At 45.3% G+C, this 15073-nt stretch overlaps 1 protein-coding gene across 1 annotated transcript in view; it reads left to right on the plus strand.

The window, feature by feature from the left end:
• The window catches only part of LOC121273195 (vitamin D3 receptor B-like), a 242994-nt gene that overhangs the window by 224820 nt on the left and 3101 nt on the right, over positions 1-15073 (plus strand). Inside the window, exon 11 of the mRNA XM_041180186.1 lies at positions 7525-7641. Coding sequence (XP_041036120.1) covers positions 7525-7641 — 117 coding nt within the window. The remainder of the gene's footprint in view (positions 1-7524; positions 7642-15073) is intronic.

The following is a 15073-nucleotide window of genomic DNA, read 5'->3' on the forward strand; positions in this document are numbered from 1 at the left end:
TCAGCTGAAAAATCAGTGCTCCTTCGTGTTGAACACCACTTGGAGGAAGCACTGAGGGTGGCAAGTGCTCAGAATGTACTCTGGGTGGGGAACCTCAATGTCCATCACCAAGAGCAGCTCAATAGCACCACTGCTGACCGAGCTGGCCGAGTCCTAAATGACTTAGCTGCTAGACTGGGTCTGCAGCAAGTGGTGAGGGAACCAACAAGAGGGAAAAACGTACTTGGCCTCATCCTCACCAACCTGCCTGCTGCAGATGCATCTGTTCATGACAATATTGCACAGTCCCTGTGGAGACGAAGTCCTGCTTTCATACTGAAGATGGATTGAGGAGATCCATCGTGTTGTGTGGCACTGCCACCGTGCTAAATGGGATAGATTTCAAACAGATCTAGCCACTCACATCTGGGCATCCATGAGGCACGTGAGGATGATTATGTCAGGCTGTTGCTTGACTAGTCTGTGAGACAGCTCTCCCAATTTTGGCACTAGCCCCAGATGTTAGTAAGGAGGACTTAGCAGGGTCGACAGGGCTGAGATTGCCGTGGTCATTGTCATTTCTGGTGTCTAGGTCAATGCTGGGTCCATCTGGTTTCATTCCTTTTTTGTGACTTTGTAGCAGTTTATTACAACTGAGTGGCTTGCTAGGACATTTCAGAGGGCACTTAAGACTCAACCGCAATGTTGTGGATCTGGAGTCACATGTAGGCCAGGTAAGGATGACTGATTTCCTTCCCTAAAGGACATTAATGAACCAGATGAGTTTTTACAACAATAGACAATGGTTTCATGGTCATAATTAGACTTTTAATTCCAGATTTTTATTGAATTCAAGTTCCACCACTTGCTGTGGTGGGATTCAAACCCGGGTCCCCAGAGCATTACCCTGGGTCTCTGGATCACTATTCCAGTGACAATACCACTCCCCATCAAGGAGCCCTAGCAAAACTGCAGTTAATGGGAATCAGGAAGAAAACTCTCCGCTGGTTGGAGTCATACCTCACACAAAGGAAGATGGTTGTGGTTGTTGGAGGTCAGTCATCTCAGTTCCAGGACATCACTGCAGGAGTTCCTCAGGGTAGTGTCCTTGGCCCAACCATATTCAGCTGCTTCATCATAGACCTTCCTTCCATCATAAGGTCAGGAGTGGGGATGCTCGCTGAGGATAGAGGCAGGACTCCGTCTCCACAATATTGTCATGGACAGATGCATCTGCGACAGGAAGATTGGCGAGGATGAGATCAAGTATGTCAAGTATGTTCAGCACCATTTGCAACTCCTCAGATACTGAAGCAGGCTGTGTCTGTATGCAGTAAGACCTGGACAATATTCAGGCTTGGGCTGATAAGTGGCAAGTAACATTTACGCCACACATGTGCCATGACCATCTCCAACAAGAGATTCTAATCATCTCGCATTGACATTCAATGGCATTACCATTGCTAAATCCCCCACTATCAACATCCTGGGGTTACCATTGACCAGAAACTGAACTGGACCAACCATATAAATACTGTGGCTACAAGAGCAGGCCAGAGGCTAGGAACCCTGCAGCGAGTAACTCACCTTCTGATTCCCCAAAGCCTGTCCACCATCTACAAGGTACAAGTAACTCACCAAGGCTCCTTAGACAGCACCCTCCAAACCCATAACCACTACCATCTTGAAAGACGAGGGCAGCAGACACATGGGAACACCACCACCTGCAAGTTCCCCTCCAAGTCACTCATCATCCTGACTGTTCCTTCACTGTCACTTTGTCAAAATCCTGGAACTCCCTCCCTAACAGCACTGTGGGTGTACCTACACCACATGGACTGCAGCGGTTCAAGAAGGCAGCTCACCACCACCTTCTGAAGGGCAATTCGGGACGGGCAATAAATGCTGGCCTAGCCAATAGTTAGAACATTATTGGAAAATGTGCAGTGGTGTTCTACTGATAAGCCTGTTCTATCTCATGTAATGACCCACATGTTCTACAGTGTCTATTCTAATCTAATTGCCTTCCATTTGTGGTTGATGAGTTTTTCATGACCTATTTGAGTTTGGTTCATTAGATGGTCACGATTTGGTATCCTGTATTAAGCAACCTGTTAATATTGTCACTAATTCCCAATTCATACCTTAACTTACATACTTCGCAAGTGCCAATGTTCAGATGGTGGTGAGCTGCCTTCTTGAATTGAATGGCCTACTCTTGCTCATCATTCATGTGTTTGTATAGGTTATCGGGCGTAGCTGGAATGTGGAGTTGAGGCCACAATCATAACAGCCATGATCTTATTGAACGGTGAAGCAGGCTTAATAGGCTGAATGCCCTATTCCAGTTCCTAATTCGTATGTTTGTATGTTTAACCTCTGTAGTCCATGTCTTGTAGGAGCACCCCCAGTACTGTTAGGGCAGGAGTTCCAAGATTTTAAGCCAGCGACAGTGAAGGAATGGCGACTATAGTTCCAAGTCAGGATGGTGTGTGGCTTGGAGGAGAGGTTGCAGGTGGTGGTGTTCCCATGCATCTGCTGCCCGTGTCCTTGTAAAGGTCGTGGATCTGGAAGTTGCTGTCAAAGGAGCCTTGGGGAGTTGCTGCAGTGAATCTTGTAGATGGTACACACTGCTGCTACTGTGCATCGGTGGTGGAGGGAGTGAATGTTGAAGGCGGTGGATGAGGTGCCAATCAAGCGGGCTGCTTTGTCTGGATGGTGTTGAGCTTCTTGAGTGTTGTTGGAGCTGCACTCATCCAGGTAGGTGGAGAGTATTCCATCACACTCCTGACTTATGCCTTGTAGATGGTAGACAGGTTTTGGGGAGTTCAGGGAGTTTGGGGACTTTGGGGAGTCACATGTACAAACACATGAATGAGGAGCAGGAGTAGGCCATTCAGTTCAAGAAGGTAGCCCACCACCATCCGAACATTGGCACTTGTGAAGTCAAGTCTTGTAACCTAAAGTCAGAATTACCCACTGCAGAGTTCCCAGTCTCTGACCTGCTCTTGTAGCCACAGTATTTATATATCTGGTCGAGTTCAGTTTCTGGTCAATGATAACCCCCAGAATGTTGATAGTGGTGGATTCAGAGATGGTAATGCCATTGAATGTCAAGGGGAGATGGTTAGATTCTCTCTTGCTGGAGATGATCACTGCCTGGAACTTGTGTGGTGCGAATGTTACTTGCCACTTGTCAGCCCAAGCCTGGATATTGTCCAGGTCTTGCTGCATTTGGACATGGACTGCCTCAGTATCTGAGGAGTCGTGAATGGTGCTGAACATTGTGCAATCATCAGTGAACATCCCCACTCCTGACCTTATGATGGAAGGAAGGTCATTGATGAAGGACCTTACATTACAGATTATGGTTGAATACAATTCTGCTGGTGCTGCTGGCCCACAATGCCCAGTTTTGAGCTGCTAGATCTTTTTAAAATCTATACCATTTAGCGCGGTGGTAGTGCCACACAACATGATGGAAGGTATGTGCAACGTGAAGACAGGACTCCATCTTCACAAAGACTGTGCAGTGGTCATTCCTACCTATCATGTCATGGACAAATGCATCTGCAACAAATAGATTGGTGAGGACAAAGTCTAGTAGGTTTTTTTTCCCTTTGGCTCCTCACCACCTGCCACAGGCTCAGCTTGGTTAGTAGTGGTGCTACTGAACCAATCCTGGTGATGGACATTGAAGTTCCCCACCCAGAGTACATTATGTGCCCTTGCCACCCTCAGTGCTTACTCCAGTTGGTGAAGTACTTATTCATTAGCTGAGGGACCACAATAGGTGGTAATCAGCAGGAGGTTTCCTTTCCCATGTTTGACCTGATGCCATGAGACATGATGGGGTCCAGAGTCAATATTGAGGACTCCAGTGTGACAGGACCTACCCAGGGATGCTGATTGTAGTGTCTGGGACACTGGCTATAGGGTATGAATCGATGAGAATGACCATGTCAAGTTGTTGCTTGACTAGTCTGTGGGACAGCTCTCCCAATTTTGGTACAAGCCCCTAGATATTAGTAAGAGTCAACAGAATTGGATGTGTTGTTTCTAGTTCCTAAGTTGATGGCTGGGATTTTCCAGCCCCGTCATAGTGGGACCCACCGTGGGAGATTCGGCAGCCCAGCCAAAAGTCCATTGACTTTCGGTGGGACCAGACGATACCAGCGGTGGGCGGGGATCCTTTTTGCCTTTTCTGTGGTGGTTTGATGCAACAGAGTGGCTTGCTAGGCCATTCCAGAGGGCACTTAAGAGTCAGCCGCATTGCTGTGGGTCTGGAGTCACACGTAGGCCAGACCAGGTAAGGACGGCCTAAAGATGGGTTTTCAATAACAATCGATGATAGTTTCTTGGTCACCATTACTGAGACTAGATTACAATTCCAGATTTATCAATTAAGTGAATTTAAATTCCACCAGCTGCATGATGGGAGTTGAACCCGTGTCCCCAGGGCATTAACCTGGGCCTCTGGATTACTAGTCCAATGACATTACCATTATGCTACTGTCTCCCCGTTACAGCCATTGAGAGTTTGTTTCCTGTGGCTTGAAGACTGAAGGCAAGCCAATGGCCTAGCATTGATAGCTAAGTGGGCTTTGGTTTGTATTCAATAATAATGTAGAGAAGAAACCTAGGGGGCAGCTCAAGTCCTTTGCACCTATTTTAAGATGGCTTCCTAGGTACTTCTGATTGCTATAAGTAAGGCTGTCATGTGGAGTACTCCTCACCCTACTGAGTGTCACTCTCTAAATTTGACTGCTGTGTGCAAACATTTTCTTGGCAGATCTGCCTTTCTCCTCTGTAGGTGTACTCTTTCTGAAGTGCCACAGCATTGGTATACTTCAGTGATATGTGAAGAAACTTAATGAAAAAAAAAGTAAATTTACCTGCCTTCCCCCTCAGGCCTTCAGGAGTGTAGGTTTGAGATTCATGGCTAGATTTTCCCATTTGAGATGAGAATCAGGAGTCTTGACATTTCCCAGTGTCAGGACCCAGCCTCCTAAGTGGCTGTGCCCTCCCATTGTATTATGCATATGAGATCATATTGTACAGCTATATATATATAAACAAAGCCTCCAGATCTGAATACATTGAAACCTTTTGAAGTCAGGAAAATACCTCAGCCATCTGGTGAAGCTTAAAAGGAGGTCAATAGATGTCTGAGCTATAATTCAATTAAGACTAAATCACGGGACAAATGATGCACTCAAATCTGAATATCAATACTGTTCAATGCAGATGAGCACTTTATCCATTGGATAATGTACTCTAATGCATTTGAACAGCTTTCCACTTTCACAATGCTGGTCAACACATTTTGAACTTGCCTGTCAAAAGGTTCCTGACTCTAGACTAGGGTTCCCCCATGTTCACGACACCTCTGAACTGGAGTGAATCAAGCGGTGTACCAAACCAGGCCTGACTCCATGAAAATAACAGGGGGTCTAAAATGCCAACCCTGCAATGGAACTGGCCAGGGCGGGAGTGTGGCGTATGGGCTCGAGACCTATCCCCTTTCCCGAGCCGATCAAAATATCTGGTGACAGGAATGGTTTAGGAACCTCCTCATGCCTGACCTGCACACCTCCTTTTCCACCCACAACCCGTATCACGATGGGAAAATAAATCCGCCCCTAAGGTTTTGGTAGTTGGTGGGAGAGAGACGGAAAGAAGATAATTTTAACTCCCCTCCCCCACCCCTCAATGACTGGCAGGGGAGGGTCAGGGCAGGGCTTAAATTGAAAAAAATGTGAATGGTGAGTCCAGTCTGCCATGAACACACGTACTTCTGATTTAACCATAGCAGGGTTGGTGCCAACCCAATAACCCACTCCAGAGAGGCAGGTCAGTGATTGTTATATTTAAATGAGGCTCCATTTCTCAGATTTGAGAGTCATATGAATTTAGTGGCTCTTAGTCCAGTTTCCCAGGGCTTGGGAACACTATTTCCTCTCAGATGCTTGGCTGTGCCGCAGTGCACCAACATAAGCTCTGCACAAGTTGGCCCCTTTAAATTACTGCTTGTGCACAGCCACACTAAAGTGCATTAAAGGTCCACGCACTCAAAGAAATCAGCTAAGCACTAAAAGAAAATTTAGAGGGTGCATTGCTTGGGAAACCTGGCAGTTGAAAAATTATGGGAGCTGCCAGATCCAAAAGGTAGGTGCTTTTCCAGCACTGTTTGTGGGTCAGATGTAGGAGTACTTCTCCCAGTCACACAACCTTTAGCTGTGATGTCTCCCTCCCCACAATCTGCAGTGGCTCTCACTCTCTGCACCCACCGCCCAACCCCCACCTTTCAATCTTTCCCATCTTCCTTGCTACTGCACTCTGAGCCTGCCACATCAACCTCTAATCTACCTATCCGGCAGCATGCCAGCCTCACAATATGGCTGGTTGCTGGTTGGAAAACAAAGTAAAGGAATTCCAATGAGCTCCTGCCATTAAATTCAGCAGAGGACTTCTGTGTTCCTAGCAGTTCTGGGTTTCTCATCCATAAACCCATGGCCCCAGCTTCTTCCCCAACTCCATGTAAATACTGGAGTCTGAGTTTCATTTAATCTCAAGTCAAAACAAGCTGATGCATTGGGGTTTTGTGATTCATTGGAAAACGAGGATCATGCTAATTTACATCAGCATGATGCCATTTTGTGTGCATATTCAGCACATTAATCTTTCAAGCCAGGCTTTACTCTTAAGGCATCTGGGGTTATTTAAGGGTTATTTGAGTCTTCTAACCTAAAGTCAAGGAATAAGGGCGAAAGAAACACAAGAGGGTGAATTTTTCCCAAGGCAGGCTGGCTGTTCAGGACTGGGCGCGGAGCCAATTAAGGCCCGCCCAGCGTAACATGTGGCTGATAGCGCTCAGCGCTACCTGTGCGGGCGGGGGGAGGAGGGAGAGTCGGGGCCTGCGCTCTTACGCACATATGCGCGAAAGAGTGCAGCAATCTCCCTGAGGCACGGAGCTGCCTCAGGGAGATTAAGTAGATAATAAAACTTTTTTAAAAAAGTAAAAAATTATTTAAACATGTCCTCTCATGTGACAATCTCACATGAGCTAGGACAAGTTTGTGAAGTTTAAAAATGTATTTATTTATAAAACATTCAGGAAATCTCATCCTGCCCGTAGATGAGGTTTCCTGGAAAACATGAAGGCCGCTCGGGCTCCTAGCCTGCCCACTAACTTTAAGGTTGGACAGGCAGCATTGTTAACAACTTTAATTACTTTTTTAATGGCCTTAACAGGCCGTTGACAGTTTGCCCGCCGAACGAAATATTGAAATGACACGCGATGACATCAGGACGCACGCCCTTTGTCATCACACGTCATTTTATATGTCAGTGTCAGGTCCACCCCTGCACGCTGACATCAATATTCTGCCCTAGGTGTAAATTGATGATTTACTTGTGACATTGGTTTTCTGCTTTTCTGCCCAATGAATTTAACTTTCAGATTTTTACCTAGTTTTTTAAAAATAAAGAATATTGAAATGTGTATCCAGAGAGATTTTCACTTTTCTCTTCAACCCTTTCTAGCTGGCCATTCCCTGGATTTGCTGGAGCCACTGGTCAAATTTCAGGTTGGCCTGAAGAGTCTGAATTTACACGAACCTGAGCATGTTCTTCTGATGGCCATCTGCATCCTCTCACCTGGTAAGGATTGGTAACAAAGCTTCAATAACAAAACAAGAATGGCGCTATGAATGCAAAATATGCAAATGATATGGAAGGCAGGGATTACCTGCCCTGATGCCTCGGTGATCCATACAGACCAATTGTGCTGACATAGTCTGTATTGAATTTTCTGAACTCAAGTGTGTGAAGATTAGTGCCAGCCAGGATTCCAACTACTGCCATTACCCAGTGATCCATACACTGAATGATCAAGCGCAGCAGTAAACTGTCATCTTGGCTCTGTTGGTTCTTGCCCCTGATTGTAGGACTTGAGCCCACAATCTATGCTGAAACTCTAGTGCATTATATCTCTTATTGTCAGAAGTGCTATCTTATGATTGGCTAAAATATTAAACTGAGATTGCATCAGCCTCTTTGAATACTTACTTCCATCAAGGCCTTGTCTTCATGTAGTAAAATAGAATGAAACACCATGCATCTAACTTCAATGGGCTGTCTTGCTTGATTAAAGTTAATTTTCTAACTTCTCTGCTGTATTCCACTCTTATTGCAGCTCTTTTACTGCCTGACTGCATGTAGATTTACCAGCTCTCTTGTTAGAACATCAAAGAAAGAATAAAAGAGCACATAGGGCAGAATCTTCGGCTCAGCGTGCGGGTGTGTGCCCCGCTCGCCGACACGTAAAATGACGCACGGTGATGTTGGGCGTGTGTCCCGACGTCACAGCGCGTCATTTAGATCTTCAGCTCAGCGGGTGCACGTCCAAATCGGCCGCGTGCCAACCGAACTCTCAATAGCCTATTCAGGCCATTTAAATATCAGTTGAAACAATTAACAGAGCTGCCTGTCCACCCTTAAGGTTGTCGGGCAGGCAAAGAGCCCAGGCAGCCTTCGCATTTATCATGAAACCTCATCCATGGGCGGGATGAGGTTTCATGAAGGTATTTAAAGTTTTATAAAAATTTGTAATAAAATTAATTGACATGTCCCAGCTCGTGTGACACTGTCACATGAGGGGACATGTGTTAAAAATTTCTTTTTTGTTTTTATTAAAACTTTCCAAAGCCAAACTAATCTCCCTGAGGGAACTCTGTGCCTCAGGGAGATTTCTGCACTCTTCCTTGCGGAGGTGTGAAAGAGCACAGGCCCCGACTCAGCCCACTCCCCTCGCCCGCACAAGGGAGCGCACAGCGCCCTAATTGGCCCGCCCACATAAAATGGCGGTGCGCAGCCGATCGCGGGCAGCGATCAGCCATGCGCCCGCCCGCACCCGCTCCCATCCAGCCCCCACCCCCAACGGGGAGAAAATTCTCCCCATAAGAATTGGAGTAGGCTATTCAACCTTGGAGTCTACTGCACCATTCAGTATGATCATAGCTGATCTTCTACCTTAACTCCCCTTCCCACACTATCCCCATATCTCTTAATCCCTTTAGCATCCAAAATTGTATTGATCTCTGTATTGAACATACTCAGTGACTGAGTATCCATAGCTCCCTGGGGTAGAGAATTCACCACCCTCTGAGTGAAAAAAATCTCTCCTCATCTCAGTCCTAAATGGCTGATCCTTTATTCTGAGACTGTGACCCCATGATCTGGACTTCTGGGAAATATTTTTTCAGCATCTACGTTGTCAACCCTCTTAAGAATTTTATACGTTGGATTAAATCACTTCTCAATCTTCTAAATTCTAGGCAGAATAAGCCTAGTCTATTCAATCCCACTCCATAGGACAATCTCCTCATCCTAGGAGTCAATCTAATGAACTTGTTTCACGTTCCCTCCAATGCAAGTGTATTCCTCCTTAGGTAAGGAGACCAAAACTGTACACAGTAATACAGGTGTGGTCTCACTAGGTCCCTATATAATTACAGAAAGACTTCTTTATTCTTACACTTCAACCCTTCTGTAATAAAGGGCAACATATCATTTGCTTTTCTAATTACATTCTGTACTTGCATGTTAACTTTCAGTAATTCAAGTACAATTAGAGGTTGCCATCATTTAAGAAAAAATTCTGCTTTTCTACTTTTTTTCCACTGTTAACATCACACCCCACACTGTATTCTTCCTGTCATGTTTTTGGCCCCTCAGTTAACCTGTTTATATCCCTCTGTAGCCTCTTTCCTCCCCTCATCTAAGTCATTAATGTAGACGTTGAAAAGCATCGGTGCCAGTACTGATTCTTGTGGCAGTCTGTTGTCGAGGGACCAAGATGAGCTGAATTTGTTGCCAAGATGGACATGTAGCCATCTATTGCTCAGCATCGCTGATTAGTAAGGATTAGTAGGTTTGCGGATGACACGAAGATTGGCTGGGTGGTTAACAGTGAGATTGAGTGTCTTGGGCTACAGGAAGATATAGATGAGATGGTCAAATGGGCAGATAAGTGGCAGATGGAAGTTAACTCTGAAAAGTGAGAGGTGATACACTTTGGAAGGAGTAATTTGACAAGGAAGTATTCAATGAACGGCATGACACTAGGAAGTTCTGAGGAACAAAGGGACCTTGGCGTGTGTGTCCATAGATCTCTGAAGGCAGAGGGGCATGTTAGTGGGGTGGTGAAAAAGGCATATGGGACACTTGCCTTTATCAGTTGAGGCATAGATTACAAAAGTAGGGAGGTCATGTTGGAGTTGTATAGAACCTTGATGAGGCCACAGCTGGAGTATAGAGTGCAGTTCTGGTCACCACGTTATAGGAAGGATGTGATTGCACTGGAGGGGGTGCAGAGGAGATTCACCAGGATATTGCCTGGGATGAAACATTTAAGTTATGAAGAGACGTTGGATAGACTTGGGTTGTTTTCGTTGGAGCAGAGAAGACTGAGGGGCAACCTGATCGAGGTGTTCAAGATTATGAGGGGCATGGACAGGGTGGGCTGTTCCCCTTAGTTAAAGGGTCAGTCACGAGGGGACATAAGTTCACGATGAGGGGCAGGAGGTTTAGGGGGGATGTGAGGAAAAACTTTTTTACCCAAAGGGTGGTGACAGTCTGGAATGTGCTGCCTGGGAGGGTGGTGGAGACGGGTTGCCTCACATCCTTTAAAAAGTACCTGGATGAGCACTTGGTACATCATAACATTCAAGGCTATGGGCCAATTGCTGTTAAATGTGATTAAGTAGGTAGGTCAGGTGTTTCTCACGTGTTGGTGCAGACTCGATGGGCCGAAGGGCCTCTTCTGCACTGTGTGATTCTGTGATCGCCCAAAGCAGGAAGAGTGTGTTGGGGCAAGGGATGATCCTCGCGAGTTTCAGCATCAGGCCTTTAATCCAGACCGTGTCATAGGCTGATAACAGGGTCTACGAGGGCTGCACCGGCCTTGAGTTTCCTCTGGAAACCGGCCTCAATGTGTGTTATGAGGGCAAGAGCTTGGTCGCAGCAACTACGTTTAGACCGGAAGCCTACTTGTTCTTCAGGGATCACAGCCTCGACAAGAGGGCTGATTCTCCGTAGAATGATATGTTCTAGAAGTTTGTAAGTTGTGCATAGAAGTGATATAGGTCTATAGCTTTCTGGGTCATTGATCTGCTTTCCAGGATTTAGTATGTCACAGACTATCCACAGTCTCCCACCATGCCTTTGGGATGCATCCTGATTCCATGGCTTTGCTATACAGTTTCACAAGCCACTGGAATCCCTTTGGGCCTAATTGTTGGAGAAATTCCAGGGGGATACCATCTCTGCCAGCCGCCTTCCCTTTCTTCATTGCCGCTAACCCTTCCTTCACCTCATATATGCTGATGGCGGTGGAGAGATCAAGGTCATTGTCGAGCGTAGCTGATGATGTATCTCTTTCTTGCTGTTCTTTTCGAGAGGTCCTTTTGTACTTTGCACTAGTTTTGAGCAGTTGGAGTTGGGCTGGACTTTTGGGGCCCAGTATTCCATAGGATTAGCAGCTCCAATACAACATAGAAGGGCCCAGGCATGGCGACTAGAGTATGTGAAGTCCAGACCTTCAACGCACTCAATCCATCACTGGAATCTGGATGAATCTAGAGACTCAAGCAGGGCCTCAGCAACAGCGGGTTGCGAGACTGATTGTATTGCCAGAGCAGGTCCGGGGTCTCCTTTGTCTGGTAGGGAGTGTATTCTTCCCTGAAGCTGTGGGGAATGCTCTTTTTGATGGAGGCAGTCAAGAGACCAACAAACCGATGATAGCATTCCACAATTGCAGGGATTTGGGTCACCGCTTTTTCGATGGCTTCCCTATTTGCAGTGCCAATCGGCTTTGGCCAAGTTCCGCGTGGGATTCGTTCTAATGAGATCACAGGGATTTCAATACCGACCTGGGTGACGATGGACCTATTGTGTTGACTGTTGAAGTCAGAGAGTATTTTGCAGGATGCGTGTAACGTGTTCTCACTTTGTTCTTTGGACACGATGGTGAGGTCCAGATTGTAGCCTCGTTGCCAATGGGCAGAGTGCAAAGTTGCTCGTTGTTTGGGATTGAAGACCAGTTAGAAACATAGAAAATAAGAACAGGAGTGGGCCATTTGGCCCTTTAAGCCTGTTCCACCATTCAATATGATCATGACTGTTCCTCTATCTCAACATCATACACCATTGTCTCCCCGTACCCCTTGTCTTCTTTAGTGTCTAGAAATCTTTCTATTTCATTCTTCAGTGACTTGGCCTCCACAGCCTTCTGTGGTAGAGAATTCCACAGGTTCCCCACCCTCTGAGTGAGGAAATTTCTCCTGATCTCAGTCCTATGTGGCCTCCCCTGTATCCTGAGACTGTGACCCCTTGTTCTAGACACCTCCCCCCCCCAACCAGGGGAAACATCATCCCTGCATCCAGTCTGTCCAGCCCTGTCAGGATTTTATATGTTTCAATGAGATCTCCTCTCATTCTTCTAAACTCCAGTGAATACAGGCCTAGTGGCCCAATCTCTTCTCATACGGCAATCCTAACATCCCAGGAATCAGTCTGGTGAACCTTCACTGCACTCCCTCTATGGCAAGTGTATCCTTTCTTAGGTAAGGAGACCAAAACTGCACACAGTACTCCAGGTGTGGTCTCATCAAGGCCCTGTACAGCTGCAGTAAGACATCCTTGCTCCTGTACTCAAATCCTCTCGCAATGAAGGCCAACATACCATTTACCTTATTAACTGCTTGCTGCACCTGCATGCTTGCTTACAGTGATTGGTGTACAAGGACACCCAGGTCCCTTTGTACATCCACATTTCCCAATCTATCATCATTTAAATAATACTCTGCCATTCTGTTTTTCCTACCAAAGTGGGTAATTTCACACTTATACATGTTATACTACATCTGCCATGTATTTTCCTACTTACTCAACTTATCTAAATCACCTTCAAGCCTCTTAACACCCTCCTCACCACTCACATTCCCACCAAGTTTTGTGTTGTCAGCAAACTTGGAAACATTACATTTGGTTCCCTCATCCAAATCATTGATATATATTGTGAATAGCTGGGACCCAAGCACTGATCCCTGTGATACCCCACTAGTCATCATCTGCCACTCTGAAAAAGACCCATTTATTCCTACTCTCTGTTTTCTGTCTGCTAACCAATTCTCAATCCATGGCAATCTATTACCCCCAATCCCATGTGCTTTAATTTTACACACTAACCTCTTATGTGGGACTTTATCAAAAGCTTTCTGAAAATCCAAATACACCACATCCACGGGTTCTCCCTTATCTATTCTACTAGTTACATCCTCACAAAACTCCAGTAGATTTGTCAAACATGATTTCCCTTTCATAAATCCATGTTGACTTTGTCTAATCCCGTTGATATTTTCTAAGTGTCCTGTTATCACATCCTTTATAATAGACTCTAGCATTTTACCTAATACTGATGTTAGGCTAACTGGTCTGTAATTCCCTGTTTTCTCCCTCCCTCCTTTTTTAAATAGTGGGGTTACATTTGCCACCCTTCAATCTGCCGGGACTATTCCAAAATCCACAGAATCTTGGAAGATGACAACCAACACATCCATTATTTCCATGGCCACCTCCTTTAGTACCCTGGGATGTAGATTATCAGGCCCTGGGGATTTATCGGCTTTCAGTCCCATTCATTTCTCCAGCACTATTTTAGTAATACCAATTTCCTTCAATTCCTCCTAGACCCTTGATTCCCTAGTATTTCTGGGAAGTTATTTGTGTCTTCCTCCATGAAGACAGAACTAACGTAGTTGTGTAATTGCTCTGCCATTTCCTTGTTCTCCATTATAAATTCTCCCATTGTGGACTGTAAGGGACCTACATTTCTCTTCACTAATCTTTTTCTTTTTGCATGCTTATAGAAGCTTTTACAGTCCACTTTTATGTTCCTTGCAAGTTTATTCTCATACTCTAATTTTCCCCTCTTGGTCAATCCCTTGGTCCTTCTTTGCTGAATTGCTCCCAATCCTCAAGCTTGCTACTTTTTCAAGCAACTTTATATGACTCCTCTTTGGATCTAATACTATCTTAATTTCTTTTGTTAGCTATAGTTGGGCTGCTTTTCCTGCTGTGCTTTTGCACCAGAAAGGAATGTATAAATGTTGTAATGCCTGCATTCATTCCTTAAATATTAGCCATTGCCTATCCACCTTTTAATGAAGTCCCCCAATCTATCGGAGCCAACTCACGCCTCATACCTTGATAGCTTCCTTTGTTTAGCTTTAGGACCCTAGTTTCAGATTAGACTACTTCACTTTCCATCCTAATGAAGAATTCTATCATGTTATGGTCACTCTTCTCTTAAGGACCCCGCACAACAAGATTAACCCCTTCTCATTGCATAATACCAAATCTAGGATAGCCTCTTCCCTAGTTGGTTCCTTGACGTACTGATCTAAAAAACCATCTTGTACACACTCCAGGAATTCATCTGCCACAGTATTATTGCTAAGTTGGTTTGCCCAGTCTATATGTAGATTAAAGTCACCCATGATTACTGTAGTACCCTTGTTATCTGCATATCTAATTTCCTGTTTAATGCCATCCGCTATCTTACCACTACTGTTTGGAGGCCTATAGACAACACCTACTAATGTTTTCCACCCCTTGTTGCTTCTCAACTCCACCCAGACTGATTCTACATCTTGATTTTCTGAGCCAATATCCTTTCTCACTATTGAGAGGGCCTTTTACAGACATTCTGTCTGTTAGGTCTTCGTCATTGGTTTCATTTGTCTCATAACCCCATATAGTATGGTGACTGTTAAAATCACCAACATATACAGCTGGGATTACTGCGCTAGGGAGTGCTGGCTTCAGCCATTTTGAGTTAGGGGCTTTATACACATTAGTGATGTGCAGCTCCCCTATCTTAATAGCAGTGATGTAGGTGGCTTTCTCTTCAGTTGTGGGGATGGCGTTAAACTCCGTAATGGTGTTCTTTACATATTTGGCCAAGCCATATTTTGAATAGTCATGACTAGTCACAAAGTCATATCCATGGATACGATAGTGGTTAGCCTGT

This window comes from Carcharodon carcharias, chromosome X (genome assembly GCF_017639515.1).
Source record: "Carcharodon carcharias isolate sCarCar2 chromosome X, sCarCar2.pri, whole genome shotgun sequence".
Lineage (NCBI taxonomy): Eukaryota > Metazoa > Chordata > Chondrichthyes > Lamniformes > Lamnidae > Carcharodon > Carcharodon carcharias.